The 26200-nt window shown below is 35.0% G+C and overlaps 4 protein-coding genes and 1 pseudogene across 4 annotated transcripts; 4 read left to right on the plus strand and 1 right to left on the minus strand.

Moving 5' to 3' along the window:
- Positions 1–475: 475 nt before the first annotated feature.
- LOC140749093 (pancreatic triacylglycerol lipase-like) lies at positions 476–3452 on the plus strand (annotated as a pseudogene).
- A 5321-nt stretch (positions 3453–8773) lies between these two features.
- On the plus strand, positions 8774–9944 carry LOC140749102 (lipoprotein lipase-like). The gene is made up of 3 exons (XM_073082129.1): positions 8774–8879; positions 8960–9354; positions 9607–9944. Exons 2-3 carry the CDS (start codon positions 9045–9047, stop codon positions 9942–9944), a joined length of 648 nt encoding a protein of 215 aa, XP_072938230.1. The 5' UTR covers positions 8774–8879; positions 8960–9044.
- Positions 9945–11249: 1305 nt separating this feature from the next.
- On the plus strand, positions 11250–13555 carry LOC140749113 (pancreatic lipase-related protein 2-like). Its single transcript, XM_073082139.1, has 5 exons — positions 11250–11283; positions 11544–11730; positions 11850–12244; positions 12585–12921; positions 13510–13555. Exons 1-5 carry the CDS (start codon positions 11250–11252, stop codon positions 13553–13555), a joined length of 999 nt encoding a protein of 332 aa, XP_072938240.1.
- A 3719-nt stretch (positions 13556–17274) lies between these two features.
- On the plus strand, positions 17275–20786 carry LOC140748322 (pancreatic lipase-related protein 2-like). Its single transcript, XM_073081163.1, has 5 exons — positions 17275–17450; positions 17735–17883; positions 18705–18947; positions 19365–19692; positions 20662–20786. Exons 1-5 carry the CDS (start codon positions 17275–17277, stop codon positions 20717–20719), a joined length of 954 nt encoding a protein of 317 aa, XP_072937264.1. The 3' UTR covers positions 20720–20786.
- LOC140748330 (sodium-coupled monocarboxylate transporter 1) lies at positions 20779–26189 on the minus strand. The gene is made up of 13 exons (XM_073081175.1): positions 25847–26189; positions 25486–25645; positions 25325–25390; positions 24894–24945; positions 24699–24766; positions 24442–24596; positions 24207–24347; positions 23787–24005; positions 23447–23586; positions 23237–23364; positions 21714–21880; positions 21177–21354; positions 20779–20811 (listed from the first exon to the last, which is right to left on the minus strand). Exons 1-13 carry the CDS (start codon positions 26059–26061, stop codon positions 20779–20781), a joined length of 1722 nt encoding a protein of 573 aa, XP_072937276.1. The 5' UTR covers positions 26062–26189.
- Between the last annotated feature and the right edge of the window lie 11 nt (positions 26190–26200).

A 26200-nucleotide genomic window follows, 5' to 3' on the forward strand; every position in this document is an offset into this window, starting at 1 on the left:
CCCAAATATAACACAATAATTTTGAAAATTTAACCCCGAAGAGAGTAAAATTGGAGTTGAAAATCCTTTAATTTATTTAAGCAGAGACAATATTTTTTGTATTGGGCCTGGATAAAAATGATAAAACGCCGATTTCACAGATTTTGGAAATTCCATTTCGCTCTTTTTGGTGCAGTCGGGTTTTTAATCGTTTTAATTATATTACTTGCTAAACCTTAATATCTTGAGAAGATTAAATTTGGATAGGCGTACTTATTGAAATGTTATCTGGCTAATCATTGTTTACATCAAGGTTAATCGAAGATATGATGTAACCTTTAGTTTTAATAGGGATCTAGATCGTATTGATTGATTAATCTTGGGTACAAACCAATAAGTAAACATAATCTGAAATTATATCGGTGACACGAGATAAAACGTTAAATAAATATCGCGTATATCACCAGGAAACTAACAATTATTAGCAGATATAGTCATGGAAATCCTTATTGTTATAATCTCCCTTGCAGCATGTAAGTATTCATTAGTTATTACATTTAATTAATTTCACAAATTTTAGTAGAGGTTAGGAATTCGAAGCAACTTTCAAGCTATAAACGTGGAGTATGCTATTTTATTCTTAGTTTAACTATTAGGTTGGCAGGTATAAACAGGTACAGATATATTATGTTTAATACATACACTTTATTTCAAATATCTTCAAATACAGAATATTATTTTGTTAAACTTGAGGAAATTTGATAAGCATACTTCATTACTCAAAAATTGTAAAATAAATAAAACGTAGAATTTTTAAATGCACATATCCAAATCTAGAAGTTTAAGGAATAACAAAAAGGTGAAGACCAAAGCAGCAAAATTAAATGTAAAAAATCTAAAGCTTTAGCCAAGAATCGAACGAGTTGATCATCATATTGAAAAAATACATCCTGTATTATTTAGGCCACCTAATAGTGTCGCTTATAAGGTCTGCCTCTCCGAAGTAACTATAAATGCCAAAAAAGGCTCAGATTACCAATTTTTTTAATTTCTGTTCTGCATCTGGGCATTCGTATCGTCGTCTTTGGGGACTATATCTACATTCATAGCACGGAAAGAATTGTGAGTATGGAAGGTGTTCATAAACATATATAATTTTTTTATGTCCCTGCTAGTTATTGAATATGTTCCTGTACCGTATTTTCAGTATGTACTGGCAGCGCTATCCCACTGGTGCCAGGGGATAACAGCAACTTTGTTGAAGGCGAGAGCCGATATATTTGGATGCCAGATGGTAGAGGCAAGCCACACCTTATAGATCTTAAAGCGCCAGTTACTGGAAACTTACTGAACACAAGAAACGGGGCTAACAATCGATATTGGCTTTTTACCAGGTTTGTCCCTTATAAATCCTTATTGTGACTTAATTAAAATTAACTTGTCTACGATATGAATGTAAATTATTTTTCTTCTAGACGAAATCCTAACAATGCTGAAGTGATCACCGATGGCGATGCGAATAGCATTTGGAACTCCAACTATGTAGCGAATCACCCTTTGATGGTGATAGTGCACGGATGGAACAGCGACGGCAATTCAGACATGAATCCTCTTATCACCTCTGCATATCTTGCAGTAGCGGACGCTAACGTTATAGTTATGGACCGGAGCCGCGCCGCTAGTGGCTCGTACACCACGTCAGTATGGAGCGTTGTGTTGGGCAGTTCCTTGGCAACTTCCTCGTGTGGCTGATAAACACCGCAGGAGGAAACTAGAATAACGTTCACTTGGTAGGGTTCAGCCTTGGAGCGCATATCGTGGGCAACGCTGGACGTACTGCAGGAGGACGACCAATACGTATTACCGGTGAGTTATCAACGTTATCTTAACATCGAGCTCTTTTGTGACGTTTTATCATATTCCACGATAAAATATAGTTATTGCATAATGATACATTTTTTAATGAAGAAGAATAAGGAATAAGAAAAACGTCAACATCTTTCTGCGAAGAAACTAATGCGGTCATCATCACACACGACCATCAGATATGACTTTGTCAAACCCCCATTCTAAGTATATATCCCAGCAATGAATTCTTAGAGGCTGCTATTATATATATTTTTTTATAATATAGGAGTAGCAGACGAACATGCAGTCCACCTGATGGTAAGTGGCTACTGCCGCCCATGGACATCTGTAATCAACCCCAAATAAGATTAGATATTCCTACATGAGGTCGGCCACAGATGCGCCGCTACCCCTGAGGACTAAGCTGGAACGCCTCGGAAAAGTCTGTCTCCCTAGCCACACCCTTCAAACCGGAACACAGCAGCGCCTAACACTACTGTTATTAGGTAGAAATAGGTGTGGCGGTGGTGCCGCCGGAGTCGAACCGCAAAGGGTTCTACCACCTTCAAATTATTATTTCTGTATAAAATATTTTATTAAATTCCATTTGTATAATATTATAGTATTAGAAAGAGTATGCCACCGCTACACCTCATTCCAGCTTGCGGCAATTTTTATGTTTCGGTGGAAGGGTGATGATGCCGCCTGATTAACATAATTATAGAGATCTTAGTCATCAGGGCAAGCATCACATCTGTAATTAACTTCAGTTGGAACTCCTGTTGTGTAAGTTTTGGCCTTGGTTGCGGGTGTCGATCAGCGGCAGTGACCAATTACTATCAGGTGGACCTCGTGCTTGTTTTTTTATTTCCGTTTTTAAAAAAGTACAAAAAAACAATAACGTCTTTCCATTTAGGATTGGACCCTGCTGGACCTCAATGGGGCGGTAACTCCAACGCACTCAAACGTAACGACGGACAGTATGTCGAATCAGTCCACACAGACGGTGGCTTGCTCAGTATCTTCGACCCTATTTCTGACGCGGACTTCTACCCAAACGGTGGTAGGAATCCACAACCCGGCTGTTGGTACAGCACTTGCTCCCATCGCTGCGCGCCAGACTTATTCGCGTCAAGTATACGTACCAACCATCTCGTAGGTCACCTGTGTACCAACTTGAATCAAGCCCAAAACAACCAGTGCACTGGTGCTCCACTTCACATGGGCAACGGTATTCTAAACAAACGAGGGTAAGAAACACTTGCTTTATAGTGTCATATAACGACATAGCCTATCAAGTTGCCTGTAATGTATTGCGCACTTATTATATTCTCTGAAGGATTTTATATTTTTTATTCTATTTTATTATTCCAATTAAAAATGATTATAATTTACGAAAACTCGTAGATTTTGGCTAGCGTGACAGACTATGGTCCAAACCCGTCTCATTTTGAAAACAAGATGTATGCCAAGTAATATGACAATTGAAGGTTTAACTTTAAATCTCTATTTGAGAAACATTACGTATATGACTTGTGGAGACCTGTTAATAACATACTTCACTGTTTTTTTGTTACAGAAGTGGCTTTTACGGATTAAGGACAGCAAGCAGCTGGCCTTTCTAAAGGATGAACGTTACTATAGGAAGGATGCTATCCAGAAATACCGACTGATCTTATACTATAAAGTAATATTCTTATATCAAAAATATATTTTTATTAATACCTTAAGTATATCCAAAGTTATATTTTTGCTTGTACCAAATTTTTGATACTCTCTTCTTACCTTGTTTCAAGATATATTTTTTTGTCTTTCACGTAATTCAAGTAACAAGCATGCATGTTGTTCATCTAATGGTAAGTGCCGCCAATTAAATCTAATCAACCTTGGGGAAAATAGGATTAGAGTTCAACCTGATAAATAATTTCTAAAACACACATAAATTGGAAAAACAAGAGATCCCAAATTGTGATGTTATTTGCTCTGGACTCTCTGGTTCAGGGTTAAATTTTCAAAATTATTGTATTATATTTGGGTATTTCAGACAAATATAAAACAACACCTTAACTGTAGAAATCTTTTTAGCCCTTCAAAAATCAGAAGTAATAAAGAAATTTACAAATATACAAGTGTAAGCTCATTATTCCTGAAATACTATTTTATATAATAAAAGATTAAATTACAACTCCATTATTTATTTTCTCTGACAATTCATTCCATGACATCTTATTTTTCTAAAAACATAATATCCTTCCTTCTTACTATTTAGTTTCCCGCTACATTGCTTCTCACCAGCAATTAAATAGACTCTTATTCATATAAATTAACTAAAAAGTATTGTAATGAAAACATACGCTTACACAAGATAAGCGTGAAAAACATAACCCTTCCTTGGCATTCGGATAAAAAGGTTATTAAAAATTATAGGATTTAATTCAATGTTCTTGTATTATATTCACGTTAATATTACATTCAACGATTACAAAGAAAAAACGACAGGAGCATCTGTATTAAGACAGATATTCATTGCCATTACGGTTTCGAGATGATTTTCTTTCGTTATTTTATTGCAGTTTTTGAGAGCTTCTTTAAATTGTTCCACCATTGGATGGTTTCCGAGAAATGAAGCTATTTTGTCAACAACCATGTGACCATCGTCTTCTATAAATCCACCGTTCTTTGTGAAACAATACAGATATTTTTTGCCGGCTTCGTCTTGTGGTAGTTTTCCATCGAGCAGTTTGCCCAAGAAGCTAGAATCAACGTTATGCTCCTTCTCACAAGGTGTCGAGAATTGCTGTGCCTTCGCCAACTTTTCTGGCGTTAGTTTATACACCTCCTGGAAAAGAAATTCATATAATGTTTGTTTCTTTTTTAACGGAAAGCTTCCTTTCGAGTGAGAGAAACACAGGATGTATTTTTAAGTGAAGAATGTAATTCCAGTCAAGTTTGATTACTTAAACAATGTAACATAATAGCTTTAAACTTGGCTTCTCGATCGAGGGGTCCGAGGTTCAAATCCCTGGTACCTCTGAGACGAGACCAGTGCCCAGTAGTAGGACATTAATGGATTGATGATGACGATGTTAATGATGGATCGCTTGAAGGGAATGCTGGTCCGCCGTAACGTCCTAACTCTCGTGTAGATTAATCCAATCACGCAGATATATTTTTATATACATGCCTTAAATATTATGCACGTAGAAAATGTAGAATAAATAATAAATTAAAAATTGTTTCAACTTTGAACATCCTGTAATGATACTGTTTTAAAGCAATGGGGGATACTGTAATGAAATAGGGAGCATGCAATTATAAAAAAAAGTTCAAATATTTAAAAAGTACCAACCTTCGATGCTGCAGTTGAAATCAGAATCACAACAGCATACAAAATTGCGGTTGAATACATTTTGATTTCTCGTAGAACTATGCTGGAGACGTCTGGTTAAATTAATAAGATTGTGAAGTGTGATGTGCTATCTTCAACGTATCTTATTTTATATTATAATTGTACAATAAATCATAATTGTAATATCAAAACATAAATTAAAATTTCTTGGAAATCACACTGAAATATGACTCTGTAAATTAACAAATAGAAGTCGTACTTATGCAATTAGTGTTTCGGACATAAAATAATGACATTTTAATTGATATTATAAAGTGTCTGTTACTTTAAGTTTCCAGGGTTGGAGTCCTAGGAATTGGAGATTGTTTTTTTTTATTTTTATTGGAAATTCGCTGTCACTTGGCTTTCAGGCATATACAGTTAGAAAACCTCCGTGGTTAAGATTTCACAGTAATGTGGCCTTAACGCCATCAATCAACCCTTCACCAGCGTGACTGCTCAAGACCTAAAATTCTTGTCATTTTGAGAAGAGTTTTGTGCATAAATGTACTATACATTAATAGGTCGATGAGGATAACAGTTATTAATGTAAGAAAATCTCTCTCTAGTACTAATTACTCTCTCAGCAGTAATAACATTATTTTGACATAAAATTGAAATCGTACTAGTTACAATATACAGTGGGTGTCCATATTATTACGGACACTTTTGTTGGATTTCAGTATTTCCTACTTTAACTGAATTTTTCAAACAAATAATTTGTTGCATCCCTGCAATCCCCAAATGTAGGATGTAGGAGCAAATGTAGGATCCCCCTAGGTATTCTTTAATTACAAGAATATGATATGATGATAATAAAAACAGCAAGTTTCATATCCAGAACAATTTAGTTATTTTTTTAATAATATTTGAAATTAATAAAAAATCTATTGCAATAACGCTAATATTAATCTTAACATTTAGTCATGCAATTCTGGCCTATAATTATGACTTCTATTACGCTAGGGCCTGCTCTCAAACTCAAACAAACAAACTCAAACAGGCAAACTCTGTGCATGTTTGCACAGAGTTTGCTCTGAGCTGGGTTACAGTGTTCTGATGCCAGTCTTTAATTAGGGTTTCGATCAACTGGAGCTTGGTTTTAATCACTTGTTTGGCGATTACTTTTTTGGTGAACTTCCACATGTTCTCTATAGGGTCCATGTCTAGTAAGATCTCTGGCCATGCATAACAGTAATGTTTTTTTATAGGCAGAAATACAATTACCTTCTTAGCTGTGTGGCAAGATGCCTTAAAGCCAAGTAACGCGCATAAAAATGCACTTTTTTCAAATTCAGGGAAACTTTCAATGAGTTGAGACAATAAGATAAAATACTCTTTATTGCACACTTACAGTTGAAATTTTACAATACACAATATACATAACAGGTGACATAGTATGCAATAGGCGGTCTTATCGCTAAGTAGCGATCTCTTCCAGACAACCTATGCATGAAAAAGAAAAGAGAGACAAGCGAAGAAAGAAGGATAGTGTGCGTGAAGTTAGAGAAGGAATAGGTTATAAAGGATAGGATACATTTAGTATTAGTGTTAAAGCAACAAAAATAGAGAGAAAAAAAAAACAACACAAACAAAACAATGACACGGTACACATGAAAAAGACGAAAACGAGGCGGAGAATCATACTTTCGAGTAATATTTTAAAAGTTGGTTTTTAAATGATTCAAGCGATTCAGCACGGCGTGTGGACATGGGTAACTTGTTTCATAAACCAACAGAAACTGAAGAGAAAGAGTTTTTGTAAAAGGATGAAGAATGAAAGGGAGTTTGGAGAGAAAGATTTACAGAGGAGCGAAGACAGCGGTCGTGTGCAAGGTAAAGGTATTGGAAACGGTCTTTTAGATAGATGTGATCATATTTGCGAAGACCAAATATGAAACGAATACATAAATTTTGGAGACGCTCAAGTTTGTTAAGTTGCACCTCAGTGAGGTCGAGATAGCAAACATCGGCATAGTCGAGAATAGGAAAGAGTAAAGAATGAGTTAACGCAATTTTAGTAGCAATAGGAAGAAAGTTACGAAGTCTCCTGAGGGAGCCTACCACGGAAAACATTCTTCGACTTACTTCCTGAATTTGAACAGACCATGATAAATGCTTATCAAAGTATATACCAAGATTTTTAACTTTATCGCAGTAAGGAATACGTAAGCCGTCGAAGGTTATATCTGGTAACGAACTCAGGTCTACTCTGGATAGTAATCGGGAACTGCCTATTATAATAAGTTGCGTTTTGCTAGGATTTATTTTGAGACCATGGTATTCGCTCCAATCTACGATGCGAGCAAGATCTTCATTTAAGGAATAAATTGTCTTAGGCTGGTCTCCTAATGTGGTTTGCTTATACACTTGAAGATCATCTGCATAAAGGTGGTAGAGAGAAGAGAGATTGAGACTTATAGAATTAATAAAAAGAGAAAATAGAAGAGGAGACAACACGCCACCTTGCGGTACCCCGGCAGATACATCAGACCAAGCAGACTGTGCTTCCTGGACCTGTATAGCCGATTTTCTAGCACACGCTGGTATTTATCATGGTCTTCATGGTCCTTTCTACGATGTATAGGTAACGATATCATTCGCTGAGATCACAGGTTACAACATGACACTAACAGGAAGTTTAACTCTCTCCACAAGGCACTCTGAGTGGAATTGCACCCCAGTATTTCGTCTGACGTAACCAAAGTAATATAAGTAACCAAAGAAAATCATTTCGAAACTGTAATGGCAATGCATGAATGCATTCAAAATACTGCTCCTGTGAAATTTTCTTTGTAGTAAAATAATATAAGTATTATTGAATCAAATCCTATTTTTTTATTATCCTTCTCGAATATTTTAATACATTATATTACTCAACAGATAAAATGTGCATAGGGACACTTACTTACTAAATATTTTGCTTCTTACTGATTATCTTGCTAATTATTGCTTACGTCAAAGTTAATCAAAGACATAATGGTATCTTTTTTAATAAGCATAATCGAAAAGAAGATCTGTAACTCGAGATAAAACATTAAATAAATATCACGTATATCACCTAAAAAGTTATAATTATTATCAAATATAGACATGAAGCTCCTATTTGTTTTAGTATCTCTTGGAGCATGTAAGTGTTTTTAATTACTTTACTTTTTAATTAATATTTTAATATACTAACTAACTAATTTCATTATGACATTAGTTTCCATTTGCAATTTACTATTTTTAAATAGACGAGGTTGTTTTTGTTTAATAATGGTATTATTTAAGTTTTATAATATGTACATTTGTGGAATGGCCATTTAAAGGCTTTTATTTAAATGAAGAAGAATTTAAATTTCCATAGCACCCCTAACCCATAAAAAAGAAGATAACCAGAAAGATTAGTGTGGAACCGTGCAGAGCAATGTAGACCGTGGTAGATATTGAATATATTTCTATGAATTTTATTGATTACCTACTCATCATTTTCAGTATGTAGTGGCACCGCAATTCCCCTGGTACCAGGGGATAACAGCCACTATGTTGAAGGCAAGAGCCGATATATTTGGATACCGGATGGTAAGGGTGAGCCTCATCTTGTAGATCTTCAGGAACCAGTTGATGAAAACTTCTTGGAAACGAGAAACGGAGCTAACAATCGCTATTTCCTTTTTACCAGGTTTGTCCTTTGTAAATAATATTACAAATAAGTTATGCACAACTTGTCTACTATACAAATGGAAATTATTCTTGTTCCAGGCGTAACCCCACCAATGCTCAAGTGCTGACCCAGGGAAACGCTAACAGCATTTCGAGCTCAAATTACCGAGCGAATAATCCTTTGATGGTTATAGTGCACGGATGGAACAGCGACTCCAATTCAAACATGAATCCTCTTATCACATCTGCATATCTTGCCGTTGCGGACGCTAACGTTATAGTTATGGACTGGAGCCGCGCCGCCAGTGGCTCATACACCACGTCAGTATGGAGCGTTCCCAGTGTTGGACAGTTCCTTGGCAACTTCCTCGTGTGGCTGATAAACACCGCGGGAGGAAACTGGAATAACGTTCACTTGGTAGGATTTAGTATGGGAGCTCATATTGTGGGCAACGCTGGACGCACTGCAGGAAGACGACCAATGCGTATTACAGGTAAGCCAAATGCACGTATTAAATCCGGGCATCGTATTCCTTTGAAGTTATTCATATAATGCTGTATCCAAGGGCTATAGCAAGGGATATAGCAAATTACATGCATTTAGTTAAATTTCCGTTTGGCACTACTTATTTAAGCATTGTTTCGTACAAGTGTTAAATATATAATACTAATGTTAAATATATAAAACTAATTGTTAAATATATAAAAGTAATTGATACAAAAACAACGATGTGTCTTCGTTTCAGGGTTGGACCCTGCTGGTCCACAATGGGGCGGGAACTCCAACGCCCTGAACCGTAACGACGGGCAATATGTCGAGTGTATCCACACCGACGGTGGTTTACTCGGTATCTTCGATCCTATTTCTCTCGCAGACTTCTACCCGAACGGTGGTAGGAACCCACAACCCGGCTGCTGGAACAGCGCCTGCTCTCACAGACGGGCGCCAGAATTCTTCGCGTCAAGTATACGCACCAACCATTTCGTGGGCCGCTTATGTAACAACCTTAATCAAGCTCAAAACAACCAGTGCACTGGTGCTTCCCTTCACATGGGCAACAGTATCCTGAGTAAAAGAGGGTAAGAAAAATATATTTTTAAAGTGATGGAATTCTGGAGTCCCCGGAGGCTATACCCACGCCTATTTCTCCCTTAATAATAGCAGTGTAAAGCGCTGCTTGTGGTAAAGAAGACATAGGTACTTATCCGAGGCGTTCTAACTCAGGAAAGGCAACGCATCTGTTGCCAACCTTAAGTAGAAATCTAATCTTATCTTAGATTGATTACAGGTGCCTATGGGTGGCAATACCCGCGTACTATATTAATATTATAAAAAATATATAGTTTGAAGGTGAAGAAGCTAAGCCTCCAACAAATCACATGTAGTTTACGTATAAATTATTTGAAAGCATTCGTTTACAACGAATTTAATTTATTATTGTTTTTGTTACAGAAATGGTCTATACGGCTTGAGGACAGGTAGCAGCTGGCCTTACTAACAGAATAATGCTTTTGATAACAAAATTACTATCGACGAATAGCAACCCGTAGATAATAACCTAAGAATATTTTAGGAAATAAATATTTAAGTCAAAATACGCTGTCGCAGTATTATTTAGACCTTTATTTTAAGATTAGATATTTTCGTTTTAAAACGTTATGTAAATTTAGTATGCATAAATAGAGGACAATAAGTAATACAAGCATCTTTCAATCCAACTTATGGTAGTGCCTCCGAATAACATCATAAGTAAAATTAACTCCAAGTCCATATGGGATTGGAGTTCCTCATAATGCAGGGAGCGTCACTAAGCTACATGAATTCAAAAAAATAAATCATACATTAGACATTTTAGAACTTTCTAATCTTAAACTTATATCGTTTGAACTGTCTTAATTAATAATAATAAATAAATCCTTTCTACACTCCCCACACTAGGATTCTCTTTGTGGGTTCCCTATTCCCTAGTAACGCTGGAGACACAAAAACCCAGAACCAGTACAGATATCCAAATTCATCGTTGTAATGTCTTCCTAGCTGGGACCCTTTGCGCATCAGACCTGCATGTTGACCGCTCCGCCACGCGGGTCTTCATTGATAAAAATAAAGAGAAAGGTTTTAAAGAATTATACGAACAGAAACGCGAGTGGAAGCTTGTATTTAATACTAATATTTACTACGCAATAATTGCATACGTAAGTACGTGATATTATACCACAAGATGATATGGAGGTGTGAAAGCCGCGTGAGACGTGACTCAACGGGATTATCTACCTACTTATCGATGCTCATAATATTCCTATGGATTAAAAAGTAATCAACAAATTAATTCTTAGTAGATAAAAAATAGTTTATAAATCAGGTAACATTATTTATTCAGTGCTAAACATGAAGGTCCTGTTCTTGGCAGGTTTTCTGGCAAGTAAGTTTAGACAAATTTAGTGTATTTATAGTATCTGCTTCTCCAAAAGCAAAATCCCAAAAGGACCTTTTTAATTTTGCCATAAGTACTTGTTTTATACTAAGTTATATTGTTAGAATTGATTTTCGACTAACATACACAATTTGTAGAAAGTGTCATGTCACACTTACTTTTCAAAGATTCAAATTTATACTAAACTAAACTGCCTCTTCATTTTGCTTACTGATTGCAGTTATTTAGTTAAAACTTTACCTTTTTAGTATGCGCCAGCAACGCCATCCCCTTGGCAACGAGGGATAACAGCCATTATATAGAGGGATCATCCCGTTATTTGTGGATGACGGATGATGAAGGACGTACACGCCTAGAGGACCTACATGTACCCGTTGATACAGATCTACTGGCGACTAGAAATGGCGCTAATAATCAGTACTGGCTCTTTACTAGGTTAGTTTATTTCTTATTTTATTTCTTCAGGTCTCAATAATATTGCTTTATTTTTCAAAACTAATATTTAGTATATACTAGTAATTTTTTTGTTTGATATTTATGTTAATGATTTTCAGGTCAAATCCAAGAAATCCACAGATTATCACTTATGGTAATGCCAATTCGGTTAGAAACTCTAACTACTCAGAACGAAAGCCGTTGAAAGTTATAGTTCATGGATGGGCCGGGTCGGGTAACTCTGTTCTGAATACGATGATAACTTCGGCTTTCCTCGATACATTTGACGTCAACGTCATCGTAGTTGACTGGCGTGCTCTTGCCAGTGCAAACTACATCACAGCGGCTACAGGTGTTCCTAGTGTCGGACAGTTTATTGGGAACTTTGTGGTGTGGCTCATCAACACCGCTGGTGGTAATTGGAATAACGTTCACTTCGTTGGGTTCAGCCTGGGAGCTCATGCCGTGGGCGTCGCTGGTCGTGTGACAGGGTGCAGACCGATAAGAGTAACTGGTTAGTTTGTTCATATCTTAGATCTATCCTATAATATATCAATATCCCTATGCTCATTAAATGTTGGTCAAAGATCATAAAAATAAGTCCTAAAAGATTTATCTATCAATCGAGCTTAACGGTAAGCAGTGGCTGAAACTTAGCCGAGGTACTCTGATATATTCCCATATATTGCCTATATTTACCAAACTTTGAACTATTTTGGTACCTACCTTGTTGTAGAACAGTGTGTATTGTTTGGTGTTAGATATTTTGAACCAATTAATCTATAATCATTCTATAATGCATCATTACTTCATGGTCCAATATTATGTAGGTAAAAAATCTTGCCAAATTGCAGGTCTTGATCCTGCTGGTCCTCTTTGGAACACGAACCGTGAGGCTTTGAATACTGCCGCGGGTCGGTACGTCGAGGTCATGCACACCGACGTCGGGGTCATGGGTATACTCCAGCCGATCGGACACGCTGACTTCTACCCAAATCGTGGTCGGGATCAACCGGGATGTGGCGGCAGTAACCAGTGTTCTCACAGCCGTGCTCATGAACTCTATGCATCAAGCGTTAGGACAAATCATTTTGTCGGGAATCTGTGCTCTGGTCTCATACAGGCTCTTAACAACGACCGCTGCCCTGGCGCAACCCTGAACATGGGCAACGGTATTCTTACCAAACAAGGGTAAGTTTATATTTATTAACTTCTCATTGTCTGTTCTTCTTTTGCTTAACAATTTTAATGAAAACCGCGAACGATTACTTATGTAGCCCAACTCAGTGATAAGTATCACTGCCGTTCATGAATTCTTGAACGACCACAAGTTAGAAAAAGTCATACTTCAGGTAGTTCGCAGATACTTTGCTATTCTTGAAAACCAGTTTGCATGGTATCAAGTTAATATAATCCCCTGGGCCGCAATCATGATCGATCGCAGTCGATCAATCAAATCGCAATATTTACAAATTGTTTTCATTTTAAAATAACAAACAGACGCTCTTATTTAATTCGATTGCATTAATCATGCATTTATATAGTTATACATTATTGTTTATCAGTTAATCTGTTCTTATTAGTGATCGAAGGTTAATCTACACCAGGAAACAATTGCCTATTACGTATTATTCAATATACGTTTACATAATGTTGTTGATTATATTAATCCTTTTAATTAATTTTATGAATCCAACATAATTTTATTCTTTATATTAAACTTTTGAGTTAATGTTTCTGTATGTATTAAAATTTTACAAAGATATATTTTTGTTCCAGAAGTGGCATTTATGCTTTAAGAACAAGATCTTCATGGCCGTTTTAAGTGAAGTGCATAACCAAAAATACATTTTTTGTAATGACTGTGTTGTTTCAATCCTATCATCACAAATAGGGTGTCGGTAATAATGTTTAAAATGCAGCTAAACCTTTATTAATACAGGCGTTTAGACCTCTTATATTAAATCCGTGATATTTTTTTATCCTTAAAAGCTATGAAGTCCAATACGATGCATATGAAGGTAGCAATTTGGTAGCAACTATTGATTACAAAAAAATTCTATTCATTTGCGCAGTTTCTTCTCACTGGATAGGTGACCGGCCATCCTGATGTCAGAATGGCCGGTCACCTTAAAAAGTAGTTTATCTTTTTTTAATCGAAGGTAGCAATTAGTAGCAACTAGTAGCAACTAGGTAGCAACTCTTAGTAATTATTTCGATGTAAAATATGGGTAGTGACCGGCCATTCTGACGGTCACCTAATATCAGTAGGTATATCTAAAGATCGACGTTTGACTTCGTCTGGTAGGCAATTATAGTCATAAAGATATATTAAAGACTATGGTAATTATCATTGAAAACAATTTCTAACGAACATTATTAAAAACGACGCGAGTGGAGTAAGCAAAATCTATTTTCATACCTATATCATGAAAGTTACTTACTTATTTTTAATTACTTCGTGTACCGCGCAAACACATGTTTGTTTGACGGCTAAGGTAAAGGTAAGTACGTAATATGTGGATGTAAATATGTGGATATTTACATCCGAGATAGTCCTCAGAAATATTAACGAAACTATGATTAACTTCACATAATATTCTAATTTAACTTCACATAATATTCTAATTTCGTAGCAAGTGTACCACTTCCCATTAATCGGACATCCTCGTTTTTTGGTAACCTTTGAGAAAAAAAAGGGACACAAAAAATATATGTGCATAATTTTGTAATAATAATATCACTTTTGCACGGTCGATTAAATTTTGAGGGATTTAAACTTTGTTTTAAGCTGTACGATCATAAAACCACAAACATCAGATTGAATACCAGTTTATATTGTTTTAATATTAACCAACGATATACACATTAAAAGATTAAATAACTATATCAATGACCTGATATTTCATGAAGTAGCTTCATAAAATATCATCATATCATCGATTCCTTATCGTAACAATTAAGATAGGCATGCAGTTATGCATGTCGGTAGTTTAACTATAAAACAATGATAATGAGTCACTGTTAATCCAATAGTTAATAGTAGCGTTTACAAGTGAACTAAAAATATGTGCCACATAAAAATATTCGTCTTTATAGCAGGTAAGTTGCGTTTTTCTTAACATAACTACATATTTTTACATAAATTATAATAGTATTTAAAGTAGAATACGCACAGCTTGCAAGTAATTGCGTAAGTTCGGTACTTAATTAGTTTTTAGAGTTTCACACTTTTTTGAACAATCTCCTATATTTTATCAACAGAGCAGAGTATTAAAATACATTATACTTTAATTTCTATTTAAGTAAGATCTTTCAAATCTAGAAATTGGTTTAAACATGTTTGCAATCTTTGAGATTGATTCTTAGATAAATCATTATTATCAATTTCATGATACAAGAGTAGCAGACGAGCGCGCAGTACACCTGATGGTAAGTGGCTACTGCCGCCCATGGACATCTGTAATCAACCCCAGATAGAATTAGATATTCCTACTTGAGGTCGGCCACAGATGCGCCGCTACTCCTGAGGACTAAGCTGTCATGCCTCGTAAAAGTATGTCTTCCTTACCACACCCTTCAAACCAGAACACAGAAGCGTTTAACATTGCTGTTATGATTCAGAAATAGGTATGGCGGTGGTGCCGCCGGAGTCGAACCACAGTGGATTCTACCACGTTAAAAAGTTACGTTTTTGATGTATTAATTAGAAAAATGTGACACTATCGAATACACATGTCATGATATCTTTTGGTAGTGAGTATGGTATCGTTTTTTAAGTAGTTTTTATCGCAATGATGATTAGTTGTTTGATACGTTGTCTCCGATGACGTAGATCGTGATGTAACAGCCCGGTGCAGTCATATCTATCTACTTTCTAATATTAATATTATAAAGAGGTAAAGCTTGTAACTTCTTTATTTGTTTGTAAAGGCTAATCTTCGGGAATACTAAACCGATCATGAAAACTATTTCATAATCAGAAAGCTACACTATTCAGGAGTGCTATTAGCTATATTTTATTATGATTGAGTAAAAAGCGGGCAAAGCCGCGGGTACTGCTTGTTATACATGACACAAAGGTCTCCAGGTTAAGACCCAGCCAAACGGGCCCAACCTATATGATGTATTAATTAGATTGTTCTAGTTGTGATATTTGTGTATTTGCTATTCGCCTTCGCATACATTTATAACCTACCACACAATAACAGCGTTATGTGGGACTCTTACCGCACTAACCCCACGGCGCTGCGTAGAAGACTCTGGGATCTCCACGGTATGCGACCACACATACCGCCGTCCATCCCGGGGTCGCTGGCCGGGCGGCTCGAGCTCCCACTCTTGCTGTCCGCAACCCTGAAAGCACCCTTTTAGTCGCCTCTTACGTCAGACATGGGATACCGTAGCCCTATTCTGGCGCAAACGACCTTTCGTGTACACAGTTACACTCTCGCATCACGTCACACAAACACACAGGGTCACATTTTATTAGGTAACCTTGTACATAAATGTTTACTGAAATTAGTAAATAAACATAAATAAAGTATAACTTAAGTACTACAAATTATAATTTCTGAACCACCTAATTTACGAGTATATTGTACTGTGCATTATTATTTGGGTGTATATTTTATATAGGTATTTTCCTTTTTTATGGAATATGTACATAATTAAATACATCTATTATTCTAGAAAGTCTATAAAGACTTATCGTGTGATATTATATCAATGAGCGGTAGCTAATTGATAAAATCAAATTAAAATTAATTAAACGCAATATTTTCCCCAGATATCAGTATTAGATATTATATTTTAGATAGAATGCAATAAACAAGTACATTACATAACCAATCCATCCTTAATTTAAGGTAAACAAGAAAATTACAATAAAATACCATTCTTACTTTAAATATTATATGTAGCTACATACCTACTGGTATATTATTATGTCCTTTTAATAGTTAAGTATGTAAATAATTAAAAATAAAGTGCTTATATAAAATATTAACTAACTTTTTATGACAGACACCTACCTACTTGCCAGGGTCTACTTACTTTCCACGTAACCTATTTATTCCGACACCTCCTCTCAGCTTTGGTGAGAATAGAAGAATCTATTAATTTAACCTACAAATTTAAAAACTAAGCGACCATTCTTCGACTTTTTATATGCTAATTCAATCCCCTACATTAACTGATCATTTAGTCTTAATAAAAATGTAGATGGACAAGTTAGTATTCTCTTATATTAGCAGCTACCTACATAATTATGTAGATAACTAAATGTGCAGTAAATACACACTATTACGATAAACTAATTTTAGTGGTGATATACAATTTAGGAATAAAAAAATCCTTAATTTATGCATTTTCATTTCGCAATACTAGTGCATGTTATTTTATTTAATCAAAACGCCAATGTGTTTTATTTAATGCAAATATTTTTAAAGATTACTTTATTTTTAACTTAGCATCTTGTTTGAGTGCTTAAAATGTTTTTTTTTTTTCTATTATTTTACATGTTTAGTTTCTATTGCTGGGAAAATGGTTAACAGCATAGAAATACACGAAGGGTACAGAAGTGGAAACAGATTCTTTTATTTTCCTGGAGACGGTGACCACATCCTGCATCTCGTCGATACCTGGGAGAAGGCAGATGATGTCTTTATAGAGAACTACACTAGAAACGCCGCTAATAACGGCTACTGGTTATTTACAAGGTAAAATATTATTTAGATACCATATTCTAGAAATAAAGTTTAATCGTATATGGCAACATAGACAGATAGGGAATCGTAGTACCAATGTTGAAGGAAGAAAATTAAACTCAAAGCGTGTCTATAACTCCAATTTTTTTTCAAATTGCATCGACCAAAAAAGGGAAATGTTTAGTAGCGTTTAATATTTTTATTGAGTGTCTGTTATTGTATATAGACCATATGTTATCTTCTTCTGTCAGCTTATTAGCTTCAACTACGTATTAAATTTCATATAATGTTTCCAGAACAAATCCCAAAGAGGCACAGATACTGGTCACAAACGACACAGACAGTCTTACTGAATCTTATTTCGACGAAAGTAAGGAAATAGTAATCCTCGTTCACGGATGGCTTGGTCATGGCAAAAATGATTTAAATCGGAAGTTGACAAAGGGTAAGAAACATTACCTTCCTTTTTGATAAACATAGAGCTTAAAACGACTAAGAAATTTTACTTAAGAACATGACCATTGTTTTTTTGTGTTCCGAAATAAATATAATATAATATATAAATAGTTAAATAGTAAGTAATAAAAATCTCAGGAATTGTGCCTTCGAACTTTTCTCTGTCATTAATTATTCCAGTTTGAAATGAAAATATATTTTGCTCCGTTATAATAGGTACTATCTACTAATAATTAGCAGCCAACTTCTCGTAAAATTAATTTATTAAAATAATTATATCCATCAATTCATTAAACCTTATCATAACAGTTTATCATTAAATAATATATTACGTCTCTTACGACTCTTAAAACGGAAAAGTCTTAATAATATTTGTTGATGGAATGAAAGAAAAAGTGTAATAAGTAAAAATTGTATACAATTAAAATGTAAAATCCGATTAGTGAGATTACCTTATTACAAGGAAAAACTTGCAGCTTAAATTAAAGTACGTAAAATAAAGTACCTATTTATTCAATCTTCTGTGATTTTTAAAAATAATTGGAATAAATCCATAATTGCAGGAAATAATATATATATAAGCATTTGCATCAATAGTCAAGCAATCTGCTGTAGGATGATGCTTTTTAAAACGGCAGGAAGTGTTTTCCGATCACGTCTCTCTTCTCTACGATATTACATATCTATCAAAAAAATGCACTTTTACCTTACCATACCATTTTTCGCTTAAATGTCACATTTATAATATTTAACCATGTATTAGTGCCAAGGACCAACATACGTTTCATTTTGTACTGAACATTTTTACAGCTTTTTTAGAGGTCAACGACGTGAACGTAATAGTTCTTGACTGGAGCAAGCTGGCCCGGCGGAACTATATGACGGCGAAGGCTGGAGTTGCTGCCGTCGGCTCTGCTTTAGGCCACTTCGTTAACTGGCTGATAGAATTCGGTGCATCTTACGAAAAAATCCACCTAGTCGGCTTCAGTCTTGGTGCGCATTTAGTTGGTAACGCGGGCAGGCAAACCCAGTCACGTGTTAAAAGAATCACGGGTAAGTGGGCTGAAGTTTTTCTTAATTATTGTGGTATGTAGGCGAATAATAACCTAGCAGTATATTTATTTAAATAACATTCAAGGATCAAGTTGATTTTGATCTGTATCGTGTATAATCTCGTCTGATTCAAGCTTAGAACAGACTGGTAGAGTCGGTTTGTGAAGAGGGGATATACTTACTTAGTGACATTAATGGCGGCACTATATTCTAACTTAAACTCTTATTTTTCAAAACATGCCTAGTCATTCGATGTACGAACAATCGGATATGTAAATTATGAATGAATGAATTTAACTTTGTAGTTCTTACAGAACAAACGTGGGCCCAAGAGTGCGAAAGGCCTATTTATATTTATATTATAATATTGGACACTTAAATAAATATTTTTCTTACACTTATCCTCATGTGTTCCAGCTTTGGATCCAGCAGGACCTCTATGGGCCAAGGACGAGAACCGAATAGTCCAGACGGACGCGCAGTACGTAGAAGTAATACACACAAACACTGCTCTGTACGGATTAAACAAGCAATGTGGGGACACGGACTTCTATCCAAACGGGGGTTCCAGAATGCCCGGCTGCTGGCTCAACATGTGCTCCCACAGTCGCTCGTATGAGTACATGGCGGCTACGGTGATATACGACCACTTGAATGGAAACGAATGCAATTCGACAAAGGGAGTCGCTCGCGGATGTACCGGTGACGAGTTCCCTATGGGCAACAGTGACTTAACAAAGCAAGGGTACGTAACTAAGTTCATGTTTAAGACAATTTTGTAGTGGTACAGTCCACACCTATTTCTGCTTTATAGCAGCAGTTTTAAGCGCTACTGTTATCTCATTTCATACGTGTGGTAAGGTAAACATTTTCGTGAACTGATAAATTCCAACTTATCTGTTAGGACAATGCATGTATTATGAACCTCAAAGATTAGAGTTGATTACAAGAAACCATCGGTATGAGTAATCATTTATCTTCAGACAGCTGCATTTAGGATGCATTATGTGCATTAAAAGGTCATTGAATCAAGGCCGAAGTCATTCGAGGCAAGGCCACAAGTTGTTTATTAATTTTTAAACTGAAATGTTACAAATGTGAAACAATTACGATTACTGGTAATTTTAGCCAATTACCTGCCTCACTGTTAATAAAAACCTTATTAAAGCCCCGTTTTTTTTAATTAGTCATTTTTTACAGTAATAACTTTATAAGCTGTATTATTTTCGGAACCTTTTTTTAATTATGCACATATTATTACACCTAATGATATTTAATAATGAATTAAAGTGGCACGTAACATAGTGACGTCAATACAATGTTTTATGAAGATCATAATTGAACTTGACGGAATTAATTAACGACGTTACGATAATAATAAATAGTTTACTTTTTTTGTCTTTAGTTGACCTGATATCAAATGATCATTGCCGTCAATGGACTTCCATAATATTTCAACATAATTATACCTGCAGTGTGCTCAGAGGTGAACCTCTAGTCATTGGGGGCCTCATTCAACTTTTAATTTACTTACTTAACTAACTTAACATTTTCACCCCGGGACTCTAACGAGCTTAGTCCGCCACTGAGGACTAAGTTGGACTAAGTTAGGGTTCTTAAATAAAAATTAGATACTTAAAGGATAAGTAATAAACTAATAGATATAATAGTATATTAACGACCTTCTTATTAATCTATTTGTATTTGTTCACAGGACGGGGATATACCGAGTTGACACAGAAAAACACTACCCTTATAACAGCACGCATTGATACTAAAGAATTTGATTTACTTTCTAATTACATATAGATAATTAATTATAAACGAATAATCATTTACGCCTCTTCATGCTGATGTGTTTAACCTGAAACAAATTTTTGGAAGTCAATTATTTAGTTACTATGTTATTGTATGTATGTACATATATTATAATAAAAAATAATAAATTATGTGCCATAGTTAAAACTGTACATCGTTTAAGGAAGTAGTTGTCCGTAGATATATAAGAAAATAATAATAAATAACAATGAAAATAATAAGAAAACAAATAATTTTAAATTTTCAAAGCTACTTAATCCAAAGTAAGTCAAAAAATATAAATATTAAATATCAAATACCTAAACTGACAAAATTTGGACTTCTTAAATCGAATTAATACTTCGAATTTTATGAGTAGGTAGGTATATTTTTTACAAAAATGTCTGTGTACTTTCTAAAGGTACAACTTACCTTTCTTTTACGCAATATCCAGGGCCGTATGGCAGGAGCGAACAGCTTTTCGTCGCGTTCATCATTTTTTGCATGTCGTAGGTTCCGCAGGCTAACTACACACGCGACTGTTACCGTCACAGTGCACCCAAACGCAGTAAACCACAGATACGATATTCTATACAAGTATGGTACGTATCTGTAACATAAAATACATGTAACATAATATATTTTATACTAAAACCTTCCTTGTAATATAGACTTGAAATAACCAAAACTCCATCTAAATTGGATCAGTAGTTTCTGAGAAAATCGCCGACATACAATTTTACATATTATACTCATGCATGCATAACTACATACTCGTATATGGCGGTCGAATACCGAACCCTCTTTTTTGTTAAGTCGGTTAAAAACACCTTTATAATAAGAGTTTAAATAACACGTAATTAGCAGACAACAGATTAAGGATACTACAGATAACGGATTCATCCATTAAGGATGAATCTAGACTAGGTTAAGAAGAAGTCACTATCTATATGGAAGATTTATGCTCACCCTTCAGGATCGTCCTCATGATGTGACATATTAAAAGTATAGGTGCAGTTATGTGTGAAGCGGTCCTTTTCATCGAATCTCAGGTACCCGCGAGCCTGGGCCAATTGTGACTGCGCGGCCAACCACCATGCTGATGATAATCCCACTATACCTCCACTTAAAGCACTCTAGAAAGAGAAATATCATCAAACAACATCAGCAAAATCATTCAGAAATTTTGTCACAAATTCTGGTTGAATAGAAAACTTGTTATTAGCATTTGTAATGTATCAAGCATTCATATATTACATATATACTAGCTGACCCGGGAAACATTGTGTTGCCATATAAATAAAAAAAAGTTAAGGGTGAACAACCCTTATCGCTTAGGGGTATGAAAAATAGATAGTATTTTTTTTATAATATAGGAGTAGCAGACGAGCATGCAGTCCACCTGACGGTAAGTGGCTACTGCCGCCCATGGACATGCCCATCTGTTATCAACCCCAGATAGGATTAGATATTCCTACCTGAGGTCGGCCACAGATGCGCCGCTACCCCTGAGGACTAAGCTGGAACGCCTCGGAAAAGTCTGTCTCCCTTACCACACCCTTCAAAACGGAACACAGGTAACCTAACCTAACACTAACCTAACACTGCTGTTATCAGATCTTGTAGTACACACGCAATTTGTGTAATGTGGATATTACAAGAAACGTTCGGCCTCTAATGTTATCTTATAATCATTGTAAACGTTGCATTGTTTATACATAGACAAAACACCACTTCAATGTCAGCATTATCAGTCTTTATTATTTTTAAAGGAAATAGAATTAAATTACACTTCCATTATGATATAAAATATTTCTAAAATTTTAATGGATTCAACTCAATTAAAGTTTTTATACTACTTAAGTTGTTATTTTTATTAATTAGCTATTTTGTGTCTTTAAATAACTTGCCTAAATGTTCGTTTTATTTATACGACTTAACGTTTATTTATACGGTTTGTAGCGTTTTTTCATGTATTACTGCCCAAAATATATAGAATCTTATTTCAATCACATTTATACCACCATACTGAGCACATTGTCATCAGTATTTAATTGTCAACTTTCGGATCGTGGACTTGGACTTGGACTCAAGTCTCTTTACCTATTAGATACGGAGGTTTGGGTGTACGCAAAATTTCCAGTATCCCTCTGCCAGTTTGTCTTCAATATAAAGAATTGTCTTCGCGCCTGATTGAGGCCTCCGGTGACCCAAGAGCTGGAGCTTACCTCGGCCAACAAATTAGTTTGTCAATTCAGCGAGGTAATGCTAGTATCTTGGGTACATTTCATCGGGGCAGCGATTTGGCTCATTTATTTCATTTATAAAATTTTAGTATTAATATTATTAGTTTTAGTTTAAATATTTTTTTTATTGTATTGTAATTACTTGTTATAGAATGAGAGTTATTGAGTGATTGGGGACAATATTTCGTTCAGTATAATTAATTGTATGACTAATTGAACCAAGTAATTATTATATTTTCAACTCACCGTGCCATCGATAAAAGGTAGGAAAAGTCCCATTAGAAATATTCCCGCCAAAGGCCCCATTGACGCTGACGATAAACTCATCGTCAGTTGCAGTACAGAACCCAACATTTCCACCACAAATACTAAACCTAAAGAATTATAAAAGAAAACTTGTATTATATTAGAAAAATATTAGAAAGACACACACAGAGAAATAACACTAACACATACCCACACATATACAACCAAGTACGACAACAACTCCTCTGACAAGTATTTGGGTTTCCTTTAGAGTTAATTCTCTGAAAAATGGCTTCCAGAAATCTTCGAGAACGACAGCAGCCATGGAATTAAGGCCAGTGGATAGAGAACTGCAAAAAATATAATACAAGTATTTTATAAAAGCTGTGAACAGTTAAACACACTACAAACCACATTAGTAAACGCCAAACAGCAGGCACTTATGACGTAAATAGCTCGTTTATTTTACTTAACTCTTTAATTAATCTTAATAAATGTACATAACTGTTATAGTTAAGTTCAGTGGTAAAAATATAATTTATGTAGATACCTAAGAGCGGCACTGAACACTCCAGCCACGAAGATTCCAGGCAACCCTTTCCACTCAGCTAGTACATCCATCACGAGAACTGGTAGCAATTGGTCTTTGGCCGCAGCGAGCTTGGAATCTAAAGGGTCGCAATCGTAGAAACGAGCAAAAGCTAGAAGACCGCTGTATCCACACATGAATACTATTAAAAATACTCCAAAAAGAAATCCCCAGACAGCTCTGAAAATTTTGAAAAAGTAAGCGAACATGGAAGTAATAGCATAATCGCTTGAAAGTTATTTCTTAATATACTACTTAAAGTAAAGAGAAAATAGGAACAATCGATAATGAAAATATTTTTGTCTACCAATTTCAAGTACACATAAAAGCGTTAAAATATTTAGGCAAAAAAAATAATAATTTTAGAATAAATGTTCTCACCTTTTAGAAGATTTCAACTCGGACAAAGCCAAAAATCTTTGCATCATCGATTGGTTGACTGCAATATTTCCAACCCAGTAAAACGTTGACCCAATTGTGACTGACCATATAGAATGCCTCTCTATCAAATCTAATCTAAAACTACAAACATATCGTTTAAATATTGAAATCCGGCTAAGTTTAAAACTCATACTGCATTTTAATTGCAGTTAACATTAAAATTATGCATATTTACGACGGAAATTCAAGTCTCCCAGTATCCCAATTCCGCTTCATAACTTCCTGAAAACCTCCAACAATGAATGTTCCTTTGATAATAACTATAACCATGGCTCCAATCATTACAATTGTTTGTACTACGTCTGTCCATACTACAGCTTTCAAACCTCCCTAAAACAAACATGTACTATGAGATGTTTAATAAGATTTATCACATTGATGAAGATATATAATTCAATTTAATGCTTTTCAAGTGGCTTGAAAGGTACTCACCACTGAGGTATAGAATATACAAACAAGACAAACTATCGGAGATACCACATGAATATTTACACCTGTAACTGAAATAGTAAAGAAATTAATGATTTGTTACTTTTTATAAATAATAAGGGTAAAAACGAATTAATAAGGATATGCAATAAAACTAAGTGTTGCCATCCGCTAAAACGTTATTACGTGGTTTCCTACCTTGGTTAAAAGCAAGTGCAGGGACGTATACGACGATAGGAAGCCATGCCATCTGAAACGATTTTATAATTGATTAAGTAACCCCCCGTGTCATAGCGTTTGATTAAGATTAATAGCTGTCTCTCAGTAAAATGTGGTGTGCTATATATAAGACTAGTATTACTCAGTAACATTAAAGTATCTACTGTAAGCGATATCACAGATATAGATCGCAGACAGTCATTTTATCGGTGTATCGTCATAGGTTTAAATAGAAGCGAGGGATAAGTTCGGAAGGGGCAATTATCGAGTATAATTGTCACTTACCTAACAATATTTTTTCTAATCTAAAAGCCAAACTCTATATATTAGTTTATATTATATGGCACTTACAAGATATGTGTTACGAAGTGAAAAACATTTTTTTTTCTTACAAAATTATACTGACTTACCAAATATACACTAAATAGAACAGATCCAAACACTCTTAACCGCTTATCGTAACGAAGTTCCAAGTACTAAAATAAATAGAAATAGTTACACCTATTACTAATTTATATATTATTTATTACTAATTTCAATATTAACATTTTAAACTAGTAAATAGCTTTACCTCATAAGCAGACATCAACTGCAAATCATGTAGAACCGGTAGAAATGTGAATGTTATGATTAAAGACATCGCAAAAGTTCCAAAAAGTGAAAACATATAAGATGTTCCATAAACATACAATTCCGTTGGTATTCCCAATAATGATATGCCAGAAATGAAACTGAAAACATGTGTTAAAAATAATAAGTAATAATGTAATAATTGTGTACAATGTAATATTTTATTAAAATTCCCTATTAATAATACAAGAATATTTTGTAATGAAAACACTTATCCAGACAAAAGGGTATCAAACTATACAAATTTTCAGTTTGTAGTTAAATGTAACGGCAGTTAATTAGAAAACTCCACAAGTACATACCTAGCAACTAGAGAAAAACAGACAGGTATTAACTTCATAGTCCTTCCGCCCATCAGATAATCTTGAGTAGAATTTTGCTTCTGAACAAACCCAAAATAAATTCCTATAGCACCACATACTGATAACATGATCACAAAAACCGAGTAATCGATCCATGAGAAATGCTGGTACGACAGTTTCACAGTAGATACATCTAGGGGTTCAACATCCGCCATTACATAGAAAATATTACTACTATTCACAATTTTCGATCCACTACTTTTCAAGACAAACGGCCTCCCAATACTGTAGTAACACACAAACAAAATTGCAGTCTTTGTTGCCTCTATTTTTCAATTGCGGTCCTCAATTTTC

Source organism: Epargyreus clarus, unplaced genomic scaffold, assembly GCF_041222505.1.
Source record: "Epargyreus clarus isolate Ecla_fem2 unplaced genomic scaffold, WU_Ecla_fem_2.2 ptg000003l, whole genome shotgun sequence".
Lineage (NCBI taxonomy): Eukaryota > Metazoa > Arthropoda > Insecta > Lepidoptera > Hesperiidae > Epargyreus > Epargyreus clarus.